The following is a 19,803-nucleotide window of genomic DNA, read 5'->3' as shown; positions in this document are numbered from 1 at the left end:
CAAATCTGTATATTTCCAAGTAAGAATAATATATCAGTAACAGGCTTTCCAATACATAAGCCTTACAATTACTGGATTTCCTCTGAGACACAATTGACCAGTTTCACAGACTGCAGAAGACAGCAAAAGGAGGGTTGTCTTTCCTCACTGGTAATGTCCAACGCGGAATCGACTTTATAGTATAGTCATTGTAAATATCATCCAACTCCATTTTCTCTGCTTCACTGTCATATGCTGCTGCGTATACATAGACTGAGCTTGAGCTTTGTAAGTAAATACAGGGTGTGAAATCCATTAAAGGCTGCAACTGAACACATGTCTAAGTATATACAGGGAGTGAAATCCATTAACGGCTGCAACTAAACACATGTCTAAGTATATACAGGGAGTGAAATCCATTAACGGCTGCAACTAAACACATGTCTAAGTATATACAGGGAGTGAAATCCATTAACGGCTGCAACTGAACACATGTCTAAGTATATACAGGGAGTGAAATCCATTAACGGCTGCAACTGAACACATGTCTAAGTATATACAGGGTGTGAAATCCATTAATGGCTGCAACTGAACACATGTCTAAGTATATACAGGGTGTGAAATCCATTAAAGGCTGCTACTGAACACATGTCTAGTGTGTTGGAAAGTCACAGTAAGTTCAAATAACTGGATTATGGCTCGATTAAAGGGTTACCATGTGGGGAAAACAAAGAGGGTGCTGCCTTTACACACTAAGTAATTAGCATCAATCATGTACAGAAAGTTGTAAAACTCTGTTAAGCATTGAACAAATAAGTGTATTAAATTCACGACTCAATCAAAAGGATTGTCTACTTGAGAACGAAGTGGCTATGGCCTTTACATGCCAAGGGATTATCAGGCCACGTGCAATGGCCGAAAAAATGGCACTTGGGCAATAAATCTAGCATATGGAAAAGAAAAATACAAATTAAATCAAAACTTTTATTACATCAAACACAGTATTTATACAGCAAACCGTAAATATTAATACAAATGCAGGTTGTTAGGATTTGCATAAAAATGGAACAAATATACTTGCTAGTAAACAACCATAGTAAACAACATTGACGGACACTACATTTTGAGGTAGGTAGCATTTAATCTACTGGCAATATTTTCAGATTATTAAAATGCAATAACTGTAGATACAAATAGTGTGTAATGAATACTGTCATGAAACAGATAAACACATATCAGGGATGCCTAAATGAATTTATGCATGTAAGAACTGTGTGCAATACAAGACAAAATGAGGGGAAATAATGTAGGACAATTATTATACAACGTACATATCAGGGATGCCTAAAAGAATTTGTGCATGTAAGAACTGTGTGCAATACAGGACAAAATAAGGGGAAATAATATAGGTCAATTATTATTCAACGTACATATCAGGGATGCCTAAATGAATGAATGCATGTAAGAACTGTATGCAATACAAGACCAAATAAGGGGAAATAATGTAGAACAATTATTATACAACGTACATATCAGGGATGCCTAAATGAATGTATGCATGTAAGAACTGTATGCAATACAGGACAAAATAAGGGGAAATAATGTAGGACAATTATTATACAACGTACATATCAGGGATGCCTAATGAATGTATGCATGTAAGAACTGTGTGCAATACAGGACAAAATAAGGGGAAATAATGTAGGACAATTATTATACAACGTACATATCAGGGATGCCTAAATGAATGTATGCATGTAAGAACTGTATGCAATACAAGACAAAATGAGATGAAATAATATAGGTCAATTATTATTCAATGTACATATCAGGGATGCCTAATGAATGTATGCATGTAAGAACTGTATGCAATACAAGACCAAATAAGGGGAAATAATATAGGACAATTATTATACAATGTACATATCAGGGATGCCTAAATGAATGTATGCATGTAAGAACTGTATGCAATACAAGACCAAATAAGGGGAAATAATATAGGACAATTATTATACAACATACATATCAGGGATGCCTAAATGAATGTATGCATGTAAGAAATGTATGCAATAAAGGACTAAATAAGGGGAAATAATATAGGTCAATTATTATACTAAATGCACATGTCATGGATGATTAAATGAATGTATAAATGTAAGAACTGTATGCAATACAAGACAAAATATGGGGAACAAAAGGACAATATCAGCCTACATATTCATTTTGTGGATAGCTAAATAAAAATGGATGCATGTGAAAATTTAATAAGCAATAAATAATGCATAGCAAATGGAATCATTGCAAGGATAACATGAATTGTAAATTCTGGAAAGCTTTTGATTTAAGTTGCATTATTTAAATGATTCATCATGCCATTATCACCACTTCTAAGCCAATTAGTAGAAAAAGTAAATGGAAATGGACTCAATAAAATAAACCAAATCACTCAAATGAAGACACATGAGCATCATAAATTTTATACACTGCCACAATGGCATGCTATTCATGAAAGATCAATTTATGTGGTAGTTTTCTGTGAATAAAAACATAAACTAACTTTAACTTCAAGTAATGAAAATCTTCTGGAATTTGATTTTAAAAGAAATAATTTTTGCACTTTTAATCAGAACTGGGTGTGTGTGTGATTTGGATTTTTAACGTAGCTTTAACAATTTTTCAGTCATATCGCTACGATGTCTGCAGTGTGGCAGTTTTTAGTGATGTCTAGCACTGGGGCATCATGCCGCAGACATGTGCCGTGATGTCCCACCCAGTCACATTATCCTGACACCGGGCCTACCAGTCCTAACACTAACCTCTTAATGCTGAGCGCCAAGCGAGGTAGTTGTTAGTACAATTTTTGTAAGTCTTTGGTATGACTCGGCCGGGGATCGAACCCACAACCTTCCGCATCCGAGGCGGACACTCTAACCACTAGGCCACCGGAGCGGTTAATCGGAACTGGTAGGATGCCAGTACATACAAAAATTATATAACAAACCACCAATAAAAAGATTTTAAACTTGAAAAACTCTTGTACTTGAGCAGATATTATTCAAATATTTAAGTAAAGACACAAAAATACATTATGTCAAACCTGCCGGAACCCGAAGATCGTGAATGAATAAATTATTCAGTGCTATAAATACATGTAAAAATAACAGAACACAAAACTTTCTGAGCTTATTTTCTCAAGGCAAGGTAATATGGCTCCTGTATTATTTTCTCTGTCACATCTCTTTTACAAGATAAACAAAAAACATAATTTTCATTCAAAATAATCAAACAATTAATACAGCATCTGAGGTAGCAACAAGAGCCAAACACTCATCGATATCTTGATGGATGTTGGAGCCCAGCAATATATTGTGTCCCACCCACTTCTTGAACTTGTAATTTTAACTGGACTGATCAACACAACTTGTAATTTTAATTGGACTGATCAACACAACTTGTAATTTTAATTGGACTGATCAACAGTGTCCCAACTTGTAATTTTAATTGGACTAATCAACACAAATTGTAATTTTAATTGGACTGATCAACTTATAATTTTAACTGGACTGATCAACACAGTGTCCCAGTTTGTAATTTTAACTGGACTGATCAACACAACTTGTAATTTTAATTGGACTGATCAACAGTGTCCCAACCTGTAATTTTAATTGGACTAATCAACACAACTTGTAATTTTAATTGGACTGATCAACACAACTTGTAATTTTAATTGGACTGATCAACAGTGTCCCAACTTGTAATTTTAATTGGACTAGTCAACACAACTTGTAATTTTAATTGGACTGATCAACACAACTTGTAATTTTAACTGGACTGATCAACACAACTTGTAATTTTAATTGGACTGATCAACACAACTTGTAATTTTAACTGGACTGATCAACACAACTTCTAATTTTAATTGGACTGACTAACATAACTTGTAATTTTAATTTATCTGATCAACAGAACTTCTAATTTTAACTGGACTGATCAACACAACTTCTAATTTTAATTGGACTGACTAACACAACTTGTAATTTTAATTTATCTGATCAACAGAACTTGTAATTTTAATTGGACTGATCAACACAACTTCTAATTTTAATTGGACTGACTAACACAACTTGTAATTTTAATTTATCTGATCAACAGAACTTGTAATTTTAATTGGACTAATCAACACAACTTGTAATTTTAATTGGACTGATCAACAAAACTTCTAATTTTAACTGGACTGATCAACACAACTTGTAATTTTAATTGGACTGATCAACACAACTTCTAATTTTAATTGGACTGACTAACACAACTTGTAATTTTAATTTATCTGATCAACAGAACTTGTAATTTTAATTGGACTAATCAACACAACTTGTAATTTTAATTGGACTGATCAACAAAACTTCTAATTTTAATTGGACTGATCAACACAACTTGTAATTTTAACTGGACTGATCAACACAGTGTCCCAACTTGTAATTTTATCTGGACTGATCAACACAACTTGAAATTTTAATTGGACTGATCAACACAGTGTCCCAGCTTGTAATTTTAACTGGACTGATCAACACAACTTGTAATTTTAATTGGACTGATCAACAGTGTCCCAACTTGTAATTTTAATTGGACTAATCAACACAACTTGTAATTTTAATTGGACTGATCAACACAACTTGTAATTTTAACTGGACTGATCAACACAACTTGTAATTTTAATTGGACTGATCAACACAGTGTCCAAACTTGTAATTTTAACTTGACTGATCAACACAACTTGTAATTTTAATTGGACCGATCAACACAATTCTTATAATGATCTGTACACCATCCATATATGATTAAGTGCTAATAGCAGGTTATTATATGCTCACAGTGTTTCGTAGCTCTGTAAATAGATAATTAAAATTGTTGTAGTCAGCCCACTTTTTTCTTCAGTTAGTGGCTTTGACCTTTAACCTATTGACCCCCAAACTGATGGTCTTCTTCCTTACCCAAAGTGTAGGCCATCCAAAAAGATTGGTACATGTCTGTGATCTGTAAACTAATCTTATTGTAGGAAAAACATTTTCTTCTTTGTCAAAGTGAACTGTGCCTTTGATCTTTTAATGGCACAATTGACAGACTTCTTCCTTACCCCAAGTGCAAACCATCCACCAAGCAGGTATGTCCCAGAGGATCGACATTATTGTAGGCAACCATTTTTCTTCTTTCATTCACAGTAGCCTTGACATTTGACCCTTTGACCTCCAAAATAGAAAGGATTCTTCCTTACGTAAGTGCAAGCCATTCACAAAGTTTGTAAACAAGATGATGATGAACTCAAATCTTCAGTCACAGACCCTGACCTTTGATCTCAAATACATTAGGGTTTTTTCTGACTCCAAATGCAAGCCAATGACAAAGTTTAATAACTGTTGATTGCCAAGAACTCAATTTCTTCTACAGAAACCAGTTTTCTTTGTTTAATTACATTGAATTTGTCCTTCACCTTTTGACCCCAAAATCAATTGATTTCTTTATTACCCCAAGTGCAAGTCATTCATAAAGTCTGGTAAACATATATGGTTCAGAACTCAAGTTATTCTTGATCATTGACTCCCAAACTGATACAGTTCTTCCATACCAAAAATGCAAGTCAGTCACCAAGTTTGGAAACAAGATGGTGGAGAATTCAAATTCATGTCTGGAAACAAAATTAATAACTGACAGATGGATATATGGATAGACAACATATTAACATAATACTTTATGCTTTATTGTGGGCATACAAAACTGGTGCTATTGCTTATGTATGCATCCCAAAAGGTCCTTGCTCACTGCAGTTGCCTGCAGGCCCTTACACAGATGACCTTGAGTTGGGAGAAGATGAATATTCAAGGGCTATAACCCCCTCTAACTGATGAGACAGACTGATGGAAATCCATCTACTTTAGGATCTCATCTGTATAAAGACTGACAACAAATCAGACTAAAATTCAACTTTCTTTAGCAATGCTATACAGCATAAACCAAATTAGGAGGTGGAAAAATCATGGCCACAACTATTGTAAATAATATAATGTAATTTTGGAAATTAACTTCTCTAAAAGTCTAGTTAAAATATAAAACTGCATGCAAAATTGGTTAAAATCTAGTAATTCTTTAGAGAGTAATGCTGCGCAAAGCAAAGCCAGGATGCTAAATGATCAGGGGCCTTAAATCTTGTAAATATGGAAGCTAGATATCAAAATCAATGAAGGCTTACAAATGTGCATGTAAAATCTGGTTGAAATGCAACAACTCTGGGTAAATTTAATCTACAGACTAAGGAATCAAGGACCATAACCCCTCTGAATAAAGTTATGAAATACCTGAAATCTAACTTATTCATTATCTCATCTATAAAAAGAACATGTGTACCACATTTTGTTGAGCTCCAACAATCCTCACTTAAATACATTTGCATAAAACAAATCAGCAAGAATCAGGGGACATAACTCCTTAAAAACATACTGTGGGATGCTGGAAAATGAATTCATTCAAGGTCCCAACAATACCAAACACAATGCCACATTTGTCTGAAATTGAACAAATCTGAATATGTTATGGAGCAAAAACCAAAGACAAGAAAACAGGCAACAGGGTGGCATAACTCTTGTTAACAACAGTATGAAATACTGGAATGTTAATACAGTCATGGTCCTTTGAGGATAACGCTGCATACCAAAAATGGCTGCAGCCCAACAACCCTATGTTAAGTGCTGCAGAAACCAAAGTCTGGAGGATGGGTAGTCAGGGGACATAACTCCTGTTATTGACATTGTGGAATAGCAGAAATCAAACTCATTCTAGTTCTCATCTGTAATAATCCATAACAAATTTGGTTAAAATCCAACAATTCCAAAATTGTATCTTCCTGAAACAAAATTGTTTGAGGATAAATGTATAAAAATGCTATATTATTCCACCCTCCATAACCCCCTCCATTTTAATCTGGTTAAGCTGTCATGTAGCATGTAGCTTATACTGTTGATGAAAATATGCATTAAAAGAAACAGACAGTATCATTTGCTGATACATGCATGCAACCACACTGTAAAGATGAATGAGCAAAAGAAGCACCTAGTTCAAATCGACAATCAGCTATATGCAACTCACAGTCACATAAATGCAACTGTTCCTTTTGCAAAGATGGTATAGAAATCTATTTTAGTATCATACTTTTATCTTAAAATATATCTTTTGGATCTAATTTTCCATCATATCCTTTTCTCTTTCATATTCTTTCCTTGCAAGTTATTTCCTAATCTTCACATTTATAAAATGGGTCAAATGAGACTGCCAAAAGGTTACTGAAATTTAATCACATCTAGTATTTGTAAAATACTGGCCGATGCCCATTTGATCAATAAGATGGGATGGAATTTCATCTCTTCTTCAAACCTGAGCAGGACAGGATGGCATGTTTTACCTACTGTGGTTTATTGGAATCCAATTGGATCCAGTGTATTGGCCGCAGACTGAATAGTGTATGTAGATACATAGACCTGTTGTTTCAGCTGATCCCAGCTATTGGCATTGTTGTAGTGTATTTCATACATGGTATCCACAATTCCTGGAAAAGTATTGTCCTTGTAGCTATCAAACTTGCTTGGAGCAAACATCACATGCCTGAAAAAGGAAACAAAAAATATTTGGGCATATGTGAGTCCATGGCAAACTAGACCTTATCTACTGCCCAATTCCATAAAAGTACCTGGATATAAAAAAAAATTATCACGAATCCATAATCATTTCTTGAAACAGCTGGATTTGTGTGATAAATATAATTATAGAAGATATGATCATCAAGAAAATTTTCACATGTAATCTAAGGACTGCTTCTCATGAAACATCTCATTAAAAGACATTTATGTTGTGACAATAGCAATCAAATGTGCTCTTCTATGCATTAATTACTGGCCTTGAATAGTCACATATTCAGTGCATCTATGTTCAGAAGAAGCAAGAGGCCAATGTCTGAGATTGCTCATCTGACTAATATCTGCCTAATAGTCAAATACAAAAATACTTTGCAAAGAAAGATGCCCACTGTCAAAATTTTATCAAACCTCTCTTGATTGGTTAAGACAATTGTTTCAAGGCTTCACCATTCTTTGTATCAACCATACTTGACAACAGATCAGTATAATTTGTACAAAAAATTCTACTATATACAAACTGAAAATCCTGTATAATATTATGCCTTATGCAGTATTAAGTGAAATTCTGTTTAGTGGGTAGTACAGAAAGTCATTTCATTTTTTTAAATAAAAATTTCACTAACAGTAGGCAGATCAGAATCTATTATTCCAAATTAAACAGTCTTCAAGTCAGGTTATTTTCTGCCAAATTAAACAGCCTTCAAGTCAGGGTGCTTTCTGCCAAATTAAACAGTCTTCAAGTCAGGGTGCTTTCTACCAAATTAAACAGTCTTCAAGTCAGGGCACTTTCTGCCCAACCAAACAGTCTTCAAGTCAGGGTGCTTTCTGCCAAATTAAAGTCTTCAAGTCAGGGCACTTTCTGCCAAATTTGATCAAATTATGTTGAGCAGTAAGTAGGTATTTAAAGGCTGAAAAAGAATTAATCATGGCAGCCAAATTTGATGGCTGATTGGTATCAAAAGCATAGTTTGTAAAGGCTTCATTCCAGCATGCTTTCAATAAAATTGAGTTCAGAGCTTTAGAGAAAAAGTCTTTAAAAGGTTTTTATCTTTTTAGTGATGGGGACTTTTTAGTGATGGGGACCATATTGATGGCAGATCAGCATTAGTAATTTTGAAGGCCTTAATGCCAAAATGCCCTCTGCAAAGATTGGTTCAATTCTATTAAGTTGTTTTTCAGAAGAATCACTATTATTCACATAATTGTGCAAGCTCATCATGCTCCAAGGCTTTATGCTAAAGTCTCATGATCAAGTAGTTCTTTAAAAAAAAATAAAAACATCCAATTTAGAGAGACACATGATGACTACAGACAGTGGATATTGGGATATACCATATGCTCACTCAGCATTACAATCAGGGGAGCTATTCAAACAACAAGAGGCAGCCATCTCAATTTAGTAATGACTTTCTTCAAAGAGGTGATTATTTCAAGCAAGAAGGACTGTACTGATCTTTGCTGCATTAATTCACCAAACCTAAAAAGAATTCTCAAAGACAATGAGACTCAACTAATAATTCTCAGTCATTAAGGTGACATTTTAAGAGAAATAAGCTGTATTAGGATGCCATGCTGATTACCATATTACTGAAGGCCCCAAGATTACAAACAATTCTCACACACAAACTTGGCCTCAAAAACATTCTGACATCAGAAATGGTCGGTAATGTTAACCAAAAAGAAGTCAGAATTTTGTTGAATGTGACAATTACAATTGTTAATTTGGTAATGTTCCTCTCTACTGTGTAATTTTGTCATCTGGCTTAGGTCTCAGGACCAGTGACAGTCAGAATTATGTCTTCTTTACCCATTTAAGGCATTCATTTATTACTAGGCAATGACCTAGCTGGAGATAAGGTTGTGGTTAATCCACTTATAACTGACAAGCTTTGTTTGGATCAGAAAGTTGATCCTATTGAAAAAGAATTCCCTGATTTATACCCAGCTTGTGCAGTTACTAGAGCTGTGGCAAAGAAAGCTCTTGAGAATGATGTTGATCAGGAAAGTATTCATTTTAGCTGACACGTATTGGCCAGGCTTTTGATGAGGTCACTTTCACTCCTTGTTTGGATCAATCAGAAGGTATTGATCACATTGATTCTCTTTTAACGACTCATTCTCTTTATTCTAATCAGGGCGATAAACGACAATCACTTGACGAACAGGAAAAATATCCTGAGATCTCCTGTTGTTTCAAAGGGTCATTAGTGAAACTGAAGTCACAGAATTACTTGTTTGTTATTTCATTAAAAATGGGATTTCTTATGAGAAAATGGAGACCACCTGAGGTACCTGCTGGTGATGAGTAATCAGTGAACTATCAAACTCAAGTTCCAAAATCATACAGACAGGAAATTCTTAGCCTGACCCATGAATCTCCTTTGGGATGGTGATTTAGCGATTAATAAGACTTATCACAAGATCTTGAATCACTTCTAAAAATTAAAAGTAATGTTTGTAAATATTGCAGATCTTGTCAGACCTGTCAAATGGTAGGAAAACCCAATCAGAAGATACCTAAGGCTCATCTGCAACCTATTCCTGCAAAGGAAATATTGGCATGCATGACTCCAGATGTACTTTATCAATATAAAGTAATGCCGTTTGGGATAAAAGGTTCGCCTAGTACTTTTCAACCTTTAATGAACAGGATTACATCTGGTATATATACCTGTGATGCTCATATTAATGATGACATCTACAACGACACCTGGAAAGATCATTTAGCAAGAGCTCGCAAATTCTTTTACAGACTCACTCATGCAAATTTGACAATTAATTTATCCAAAATTGAGTTTTTCTGTGCTTGTGTAACATTTCTAGGACATATGGGACATGAACAGGTTAAACCTACAGATGTTAAGGTCAAGGTTATCTCTGAACTCCCTGTGCCTATCAGCAAAAAGCAACTTTTGGGTATGGCTAGATACTATCAAAAATTTTATTCCAATTTTTCTATAATTGCTAAACCCCTGACAAATTTATTGAGCAAGAAAAATGGTCTGCAAATGTCAGGAGGCTTTTGATAAGCTAAGGGCCATACTTAAGAGTGTTCCAGTTCTTACAGCTCCAAATTTAGGTCAATCATTTAAACTGTATGTTGATGCAAGTGATGTTGGGGTTTGAGCAGTATTGATTCAAGAAGACAAAAATGGTATTTATCATCCAGTGTGCTATTTTTCCAAGAAATTAAATAAGCACCAGAGAAATTATTCCACAATCAAGAAGGACTGTTTGGCTTTGATACTGGCATTACAACACTTTGAAGTCTACATTAGTTCAGCTCCTTTTCTGATTATTGTATTTAGAGATCACAACCCCTTATTTTCATCAGTAAGATGTAGAACAAAAATCAGAGATTATTAAGGTGAAGTCTGATGTTGCAGGAATAAAATATTGACATCAGGCACATCGAGAGAAAAGAGAATTTAATAGCAGATGCACTTTCACATGTATAGAAATATATTGTTTCATGTAAACTTTGTGTCATTCATAAGGTTTCATCTTATGTAATTATTTTAACCATATATATATATATATATATATATATATATATATATACACACATATTTGACTTTTAGTAAAAAGAAAGCTTTATTGTGTAAATCTTTCCTTTTCTTTATGAGGGGAAGTGTTATGTATATCTAATTTAATTGTTTGTTTGTTAGTTTTAATTTTTTTTATATTTCATTACATGCTATTGTAATGTAATATTGTATGCTGGTCATGCCCTTGTCCAAAACTGAGTTCATTTCTGCTTGACCTGATTGACTTTAAAACAAAATTTCATTTTATGTAAACAACTAAATACCTAGCTAAATTATTCTCTATGTGTATGGGCTTAATATCAGAATCTTTATTAATAGAAGAAGCAAATATGTTTATCTGGGTCAGGGTTTTGGACTTTTGTAAGTGAATTTTACAGGTTATGGTTTTGATTTTCTAAACATCAGGATCATTCTAGAAGTTTATTTTCCATTAGGTAATGGGCTTTTTTTAGAAAATGCTAATTGTGACCTCAGGTCAAGTATAGAACTATATAATCATGTAATTGTGAGGACTTGGTCATTTGTGTTTAACATCTAGCACTTTCAAGATGTATTATATGTTGTGACCAGCATTTTTTTAAATTTTGGGCTGGGATTTTTTTAAAATTCAAATTATTGAATTCAAGTAATTATTTTCACTGGAAATACAAAAGTGCTCTGATAAAATTCTTTGATAGAGACATTCATTTGAATGTAAACCAGGAATTATATTATTGTGATTCAACAAAGGACCGTGACACATCAGCACCCCATAAGCTATAACAGACACGTCATCGCCTTCAGTTTTTGGATTTCTTCAGGACTTTTACTGAATTTTATTCAGGACTTTAAATTACTAGGTCTTGTGTCTGATCTAATTCTTGGATTATTTTAGGAATTTAGTTCGCAATACCATAAGTTCTTTTTTCTCATTTTCACTTTGTAATAAGGGAAATAAATTATTTGTTAAATTTTACAAAGCCTGGTGTCTTTCACTCTTTTCTGTTACTTATCTGAAGAGCATTGACTGGTAACACTAGCAAAATGATTCTTCAATTATAATTATCTGATCATAATACCTTAGGAGAACTACTGCTGCCTCATTAATCCATGATTCCCAGGCTAAAACATTTTAGAATAAAAGCTATAGGTTATGTGCCCACCTAGGTGGCAGTTGGAGTGATCTCCCTTTGGAACAGGGATTTGGTTGCCTTGGTACAGGGATTTGTGCCAAGTCCCATGAATACTTCAGTCACCACTATAGTGGAAGGCATGCTCTCTATATGGATGCAGCTGCAGGGAGGCAGGCGGGTATATGTGCTTAATAGGATAAGTATTATTCAAGAAACATATTGTACTAAAAATAATTGGTCTCTTTTTCTTTACTCAATCATAATATCTTAGGAAAATATGTACAAGCATAGCTGCCAACCCCCCGAATACAAAAATACTGACTTCTTGTGAAAAAAATACTGATTTTCAAGAACAAATACTGATTTTCAAGAACAAATACTGATTTTTAAAATTTTAATGCATATGTAACTATTTACAACATATACAACCATCAGTAAAGTAGGACAGTGCTTTACATAATTATTTAATGTCAAAGATGCATGTGTTGTACCATGTTCCATTCAGGTGCCCATTCAGAAGGTGCATGAGTGCAACACACTCAGACACAGACTTTTTATAGTTGCCTTTTCCACACCTTATTTTTTTCCAATCATTCTCAGTTTGAATATATCAACTTTCACTGATGATCTCAATTCTGTGTGATTTTCTTATTTAACTGTTTTTGTTCTAGCATATGAGTAATCCTTTGCAATTTTACTGTCTGGAAAACATGTGTGAAATAAATTGCCAGCAACACTAGTAACTGAAAGACGAAGGTTAATTTCCAAAAGAAATTTACAGCAAGCTGATGTTTATTAGCTTTTTCATGCTCTTTATTTCATAGGTGCCCAATAGTGAAATCACGTTACACAATTTGCAAAACGTAGAGTTTTCTTCTTTACTAGATGGTTTCACAAATCTAAACAAGATGGCACAATTGTCCTTCTAGTTCAAGTCTTATCTAGGTCCAGGCCATTCCAACCCATGGAATGACTGCCAAAGTCTTCTTATCTAGGTCCAGGCCATTCCAATCTATGGAATGACTGCCTAAGTCTTCTTGTCTAGGTCCATGTCATTCTAACCCATGGAGTGGCTGCCCAAGTCTTCTTGTCTAGGTCCAGGCCATTCCAATCTATGGAATGGCTGCCCATGTCTTCTTATCTAGGTCCAGGCTTTTCCAGTCCATGGAATGGCTGCCCAAGTCATCTTATCTAGGTCCAGGCCATTCCAATCTATGGAATGACTGCCTAAATCTTCTTATCTAGGTCCAGACCATTCCAATCTATGGAATGACTGTCCAAGTCTTTTAATCTAGGTCAAGGCCATTACAATCTATGGAATGACTGCCCAAGTCTTCTTATCTAGGTCCAGGCCATTCCAATCTATGGAATGACTGCCTAAATCTTCTTATCTAGGTCCAGACCATTCCAATCTATGGAATGACTGCCCATGTCTTCTTATCAAGGTCCAGGCCATTCCAATCTATGGAATGGCTGCCCATGTCTTCTTATCTATTTCCAGGCCATTCCAATCCATGGAATGGCTGCCCAAGTCTTCTTATCTAGGTCCAGGCCATTCCAATCTATGGAATGACTGCCCAAGTCTTCTTATCTAGGTCCATGTCATTCCAATCTATGGAATGGCTGCCCATGTCTTCTTATCTAGGTCCAGGCCATTCCAATCTATGGAATGACTGCCCAAGTCTTCTTATCTAGGTCCATGTCATTCCAATCTATGGAATGGCTGCCCATGTCTTCTTATCTAGGTCCAGGCTTTTCCAATCCATGGAATGGCTGCCCATGTCTTCTTATCTATTTCCAGGCCATTCCAATCCATGGAATGACTGCCCAAATCTTCTTATCTAGGTCCAGGCCATTCCAATCTATGGAATGACTGCCCATGTCATCTTATCTAGGCCCAGGCCATTCCAACCCATGGAATGGCTGCCCATGTCTTCTTATCTAGGTCCAAGCCCCTCCAATCAATGGAATGACTGTTCAAGTCTTCTTATCTAGTTCCAGGCCATTCCAATCTATGGAATGACTGTCAATGTCTTCTTATCTAGGTCAAGGCTATTCCAATCTATGGAATGACTGCCCAAGTCTTATTATCATGGTCCATGTCATTCCAATCTTAGGAATGGCTGCCCATGTCAGTTTATCTATTTCCAGGCTATTCCAATCCATGGAATGGCTGCCCAAGTCTTCTTATCTAGGTCCAGGCCATTCCAATCAATGGAATGACTGTTCAAGTCTTCTTATCTAGTTCCAGGCCATTCCAATCTATGGAATGACTGTCAATGTCTTCTTATCTAGGTCAAGGCTATTCCAATCTATGGAATGACTGCCCAAGTCTTATTATCATGGTCCATGTCATTCCAATCTTAGGAATGGCTGCCCATGTCAGCTTATCTATTTCCAGGCTATTCCAATCCATGGAATGGCTGCCCAAGTCTTCTTATCTAGGTCCAGGCCATTCCAATCTATGGAATGACTGCCCAAGTCTTCTTATCTAGGTCCAGGCCATTCCAACCCATGGAAACTGCCCAAGTCTTCTTATATAGGTCCAGCCCATTCCAATCCATGGAAACTGCCCAAGTCTTCTTATCTAGGTCCAGGAAGACAAAAGGTTGAGAGTCTGGCATTACACCTTGTTGCAAATAGGTCCAACACTGGTTGATCCCATCAGGTGCAATTTTGAGGGAAAAACGAATATGTTTGTATTAGTTGGGTGGCCTGAAATATGATGAACTTGAATACGAGTTTGTCATTGAAGACACCACTTTGGAAAATCCCAAACAAGAATGCAAGGATCTGGAGCTGTGGATCTACTCACAGCTTAATATGAGTTGTCAAACAGTAAGAGAACTCCCTTCCCAAGTAGCTCCGCCTGGCACCAATGAAAAACTTTCTAAATGGCTTTCATATCAAGAATATTTACATGTAAATGACAATCCAGAGAGACCACACTCCTCTAGCTTCCTGGAATGATGGAATGAGGTGCCCTATTCCTCTTTGCTTGTATCTGTATAAACTGTGACTTCCAGAAGTTGTACTTGCACTGGTATATCTAACATGAGTCAAATGAGGTTGCCCATCTTCTGTGATGAAACCTCATATCTGTGATGGTTTGTCCATGGGGCAAAGTATCAGTCTCCATTTTGGACAGTGGAATCATTTGTAATGGGTGCATAAACGGGTGAACTATGATGATTAGATCCACTGCCACATTGAGCAAACCCAGCAGATGAAAGAATTCTTGGGCAGAGAGAGTGTCCTATACTTGATTATCAATGCTTGTTCCTGAGGAAGACAACCCAGCAGATGAGAAAATTCTTGGGCAGAGAGAGTGTCCTATACTTGATTATCGATGCTTGTTCCTGAGGAAGACAACCCAGCAGATGAAAGAATTCTTGGGCAGAGAGAGTGTCCTATACTTGATTATCAATGCTTGTTCCTGAGGAAGACAACCCAGCAGATGAAAGAATTCTTGGGCAGAGAGTGTCCTATACTTGATTATCAATGCTTGATCCTGAGGAAGACAACCCAGCAGATGAAAGAATTCTTGGGCAGAGAGAGTGTCCTATACTTGATTATCAATGCTTGTTCCTGAGGAAGACAAACTCTCTTTAGCCTAGTGTTGAACTCCATACCTGACAAAATGATGAGATGGAATGAGGTTGGATTTGTTGGCAAGGAAGTCATGGTTGTGAAGGGGAGTAAAAGTTATCATATCTTGCTCCAAGAAATAGCTCCCCTGATATTTTTGTAGTATGTCATCCAGGTAGTTTGATGTTGCCACTGCGAAGGCAGTCTGGACATGGGCAATTACATGTTTCATAAATTGTGTGAAAGCCCAGAAACTGAAATCGAGTCCCAGAAGAAGTGCCCTGAACTGGCAAACAGTGTCTTGGCAGATGAACTGCAGGAACTTCCTGGAAGCATGTAAATGGGGATGTGAGGATACACAGCTTGTAAATCTAAAATGATTGCACAGTCTCCCTCCTGGACAGCATTTAGAAAGCATCATGGTGTTTCCATTGTGAATGATGAGGTGCAAATTAAGTGTACTTTTGGTCAATCACTAGGCAAGGAGTGCCGTTTACCTTTGTAACTATGAACAGCCTTGAATAAAAGCCCTCAGAATTCACAGTGTAAATGATGTCTACTTCCCTTTTCTGAAGAATGTTGTTAATTTTTGCTGGAGATTGGTGGTTTTAAATGGGTCGGAGGGAAATTATATAGCTCAGGGAACCCTGGACAAAGGAGGAGGTGCACTGAAGGTGATACTGAGACCCTTTTAAACCACCTTTCGGGTCTTTAGGTCATCATGGCAAATCTTGCCAGATTGAGCACTGAAGCACTGGAGCCTTCTCCCAACCTGGTTTTGTAATAAGGATGGCATGAAGATAATGTAATTTTTTTTAGATAGGCTGTCGTGGAGATAAATGCTAGCAAAAATGATTACCCTCTCTTTGCCTCTTGTCTGCTCTTGTTGAGGAGAACTATGGCTTTGTTTGATTGGAGGACTGCTTTCAAGTGAATTTTGTCCAAGGGTGTCTTTTCTGATCCTTTTTGTGGTTTCCACACAAATCCCTCTGCTGTATGTATCTGACCAGAGGACAAATTATATTGTATCACACAGAATACCTATACATTATTAAATACAGCTATAGTAGTGTGACAGGACACACTAGTGACATGTGCAAGTACATACCAAGGTCACATAAATGTGTGAGGTTGGCAATGTGATTATACAACCAAAAATAAACAAACAACTTTGTCATCAAACAAAGAAGTAAAAAGTGGAAATTACAGATGTTATATACTTCCCCTTGAAGCAAAGACGTCCAACTTGCTTAAGATAGAAAATTTCCAGAATAATGGTATTGGATTGCAAGGTTCTCTGTCTGTAAAGAGCATTCTACTTGGCACAGGTGGAAGTAGCAACTTAAGTTTTTGCAGGGAAGATTACTCTAACTGCCACCTGCTGAAAGGTTTTAGGTTGAGAGAGAGGGATTTGCAAGGAAGTACTATTTCTCATAAGGTACTATGACTAGATAATGTATTTGAAGAAGAAATCAGTTATCCATCACGTCATATTTACATTGTTACAAAACTCTGCAGGAGCCCTGAGTGGCCAAGTGGTCTAAAGTGCTCTCCGTTACAGATCACTGCCATCTCACCTCTGTCTGCATGGGTTCGAGTCGCGGATTTGGCTAATGTGGGTATGTGAGAAAGCTTGCCAGTAGCTTCTCGTGGGTCGGTGGTTTTTTCTGGGGTTGTCTCGGGTTCTTCCTCCACCATTAATACTGGCCGCCATGTATAGCCTATCATGTGCTGAAAAATGGCATTAAACCCTAAAACAACAACAACAAAACTTTGCCAAGTTAACAATTAATAAATGGTACAGCATATCATGTGACGGGAAGCATGTACTTTCAAGAACTGACAAGACCACAAACTTTACTTTCAGGTAAAGATGTTAATAAAATAATAGTGGAAGATACCTCAATACTTTACTTGAATTTAATATTTTTTCATTGGGACTATTAAAAACTTAGGCACACTTCATCTAACTTCATCATACAATAAGCATGTCATGTAATTTTATCAACCTGTCCTTGGGTCTAAAGTGCTTCAACTCAGTATTCCACCATGTCTACAAATTCTGTCTAACAATGGTCTCCTATTACATATTGAAAGGTTATTCATGTAATTTCCACAGGCAGTTTTTGTTAATACTATCATCCACTTCAAAGAAGAGTTCAATGCAAATCTTGATTGATTTCACCCATGTGCCATTTTTTTTCTTCTCTATTTACAGGTGTCAATATGCTTGACATAATTAAGTGCATGCAGTAAAACTGGTTCCAGTTGGCAGAAGTAGATCGCTCAATTTCTACAAATTGTATGTTGTGCAGCTCAGGTCATGCATGCAATGTTCCAGATTCTGCGATTCAGGCCCTAATTTCAGTGTGTACTCACATCGGCACCAACTGCAGTGATATCCTATTTGTACGGTGACAGTAATGGTCAGTGAATGATATGCACAGTGAACACCTTTAGATAACCATATCCCAACATGGCCGGACTTACAGCCAGAAATATTAAGAGATTCCAGATGATGCAGACCAAAGCTGGATAATACTGTAGTACTGTGTTAGCCTTAATCTAATTAGCTTTAAATATCATTCAACTGACAGCAAAAGTATTCAGATATTCCATAATGGACTAGAACACACTAACAGCTAATTTATGTTATGCCTGTTCTATGAGAGAATTACTTTCATGGCATTCTTGTCTGTACTGATGTCTTGTACTTAATAAAGTATAGATTGCCTACTGGAATTATTCTTCAGTAGTAAATACCAATACAAATACCACAGACTCACATGGCCTTATGGCCAGGTTAGCTAAAAATACAACTTATAAACAAACTCACTTATAGAATGGTCTTCCTGGCAGCCCCTCTGGATCTATGAAGGCCCTCTCTAGCTGAGTCATTTTGTCATTTGCCATCCTCACAGCCAATGGACTGAAAAAAGAAATTTAGAAGAATCCATACCATATATTTTTTATGGTTCATTTACATGAATGACAAAATATTTTTCAAGCAGATCAGTTTATTGACAAACACTTCTTATTATATTACCTGCTTTGTGCAGCATGAAACTCCTTTACAGTATTGATACTAACTTCAGAAACTGTGTTAGCTGCTGTCTCAAATCCCACTGCTTACTTATTGCCTAATATGGCACTGTGACAGCTTGCCATCATCACTCCCAATGCTTACTTACTGCCTAATACATACATGCCAACCTCTGACAAGGAAAAAGTGTAATACAAGTGGACAAAAAGAGTAATCTGAGCAGAAAAAGAGTAATCCACATATAAAATGATAAAAATTCAATGAGCATATGTACAAAATGATTCATTTGTCCCTCTGGACTTTTAACATCAGTTACTGCTTCAAGTTTTCATATATAACGCTTTGAGCTTTAAAAAGCAAGAGACTCTCATACTGCATTTGAAAACACTTTGTACCAGCTGAGACTATGAATGTTTTGCACACCAGTAGTGCACTGAGTGCTGGGTTACAGAGCCTGGATCTCAATTCAGTTTTATTTTTGTTAACAATACTGAACAATCTTTCACAGTCAGCATTAGAATGGTAAAGAACCAATGTTCTTTTCAAAACCTGACAAAGAAGAAGAACTTTATATCTTTCAGTTATTGTTTTTTTTAAGCTGGGAAATAAGATGAAAAAGATCAACTCTGTCCGCATGAAGTACATTGTCAGGTGGAGTGCCAATTTGATACTTCAGGAGTTCTTCTAATTTATCAGCAGCCTTTCCTGCAGCATGGTGCATCATATAAAAGAGGCAAACTGATATCTACAATGATGGAGACATTTTTCAAAATATAGAATGCAACTCCTTTATGAATTCCTGTCATCACTGATGAAGTATCAGCTGAAAACCCCATACAGATGTGCAAACT

General features: G+C 36.1%; 1 protein-coding gene across 1 annotated transcript in view; it reads right to left on the bottom strand.

Moving 5' to 3' along the window:
* Window positions 1-949: 949 nt before the first annotated feature.
* LOC149770746 (putative N-acetylated-alpha-linked acidic dipeptidase) overlaps window positions 950-19,803 on the bottom strand; it is a 35,850-nt gene continuing 16,996 nt past the window's right edge. The window contains exons 4-5 of the mRNA XM_089949168.1: window positions 18,746-18,838; window positions 950-7,629 (exon numbers count right to left, since the gene is read on the bottom strand). Of these exons, the coding sequence (XP_089805294.1) occupies window positions 7,440-7,629; window positions 18,746-18,838 (283 nt within the window). The 3' untranslated portion in view covers window positions 950-7,439. The remainder of the gene's footprint in view (window positions 7,630-18,745; window positions 18,839-19,803) is intronic.

The sequence above is a fragment of the Sinohyriopsis cumingii genome, unplaced genomic scaffold (assembly GCF_028554795.1).
Source record: "Sinohyriopsis cumingii isolate HCF-2022 unplaced genomic scaffold, ASM2855479v2 utg002430l, whole genome shotgun sequence".
NCBI lineage: Eukaryota > Metazoa > Mollusca > Bivalvia > Unionida > Unionidae > Sinohyriopsis > Sinohyriopsis cumingii.
This window is presented reverse-complemented; position numbering and strand designations above follow the sequence as displayed.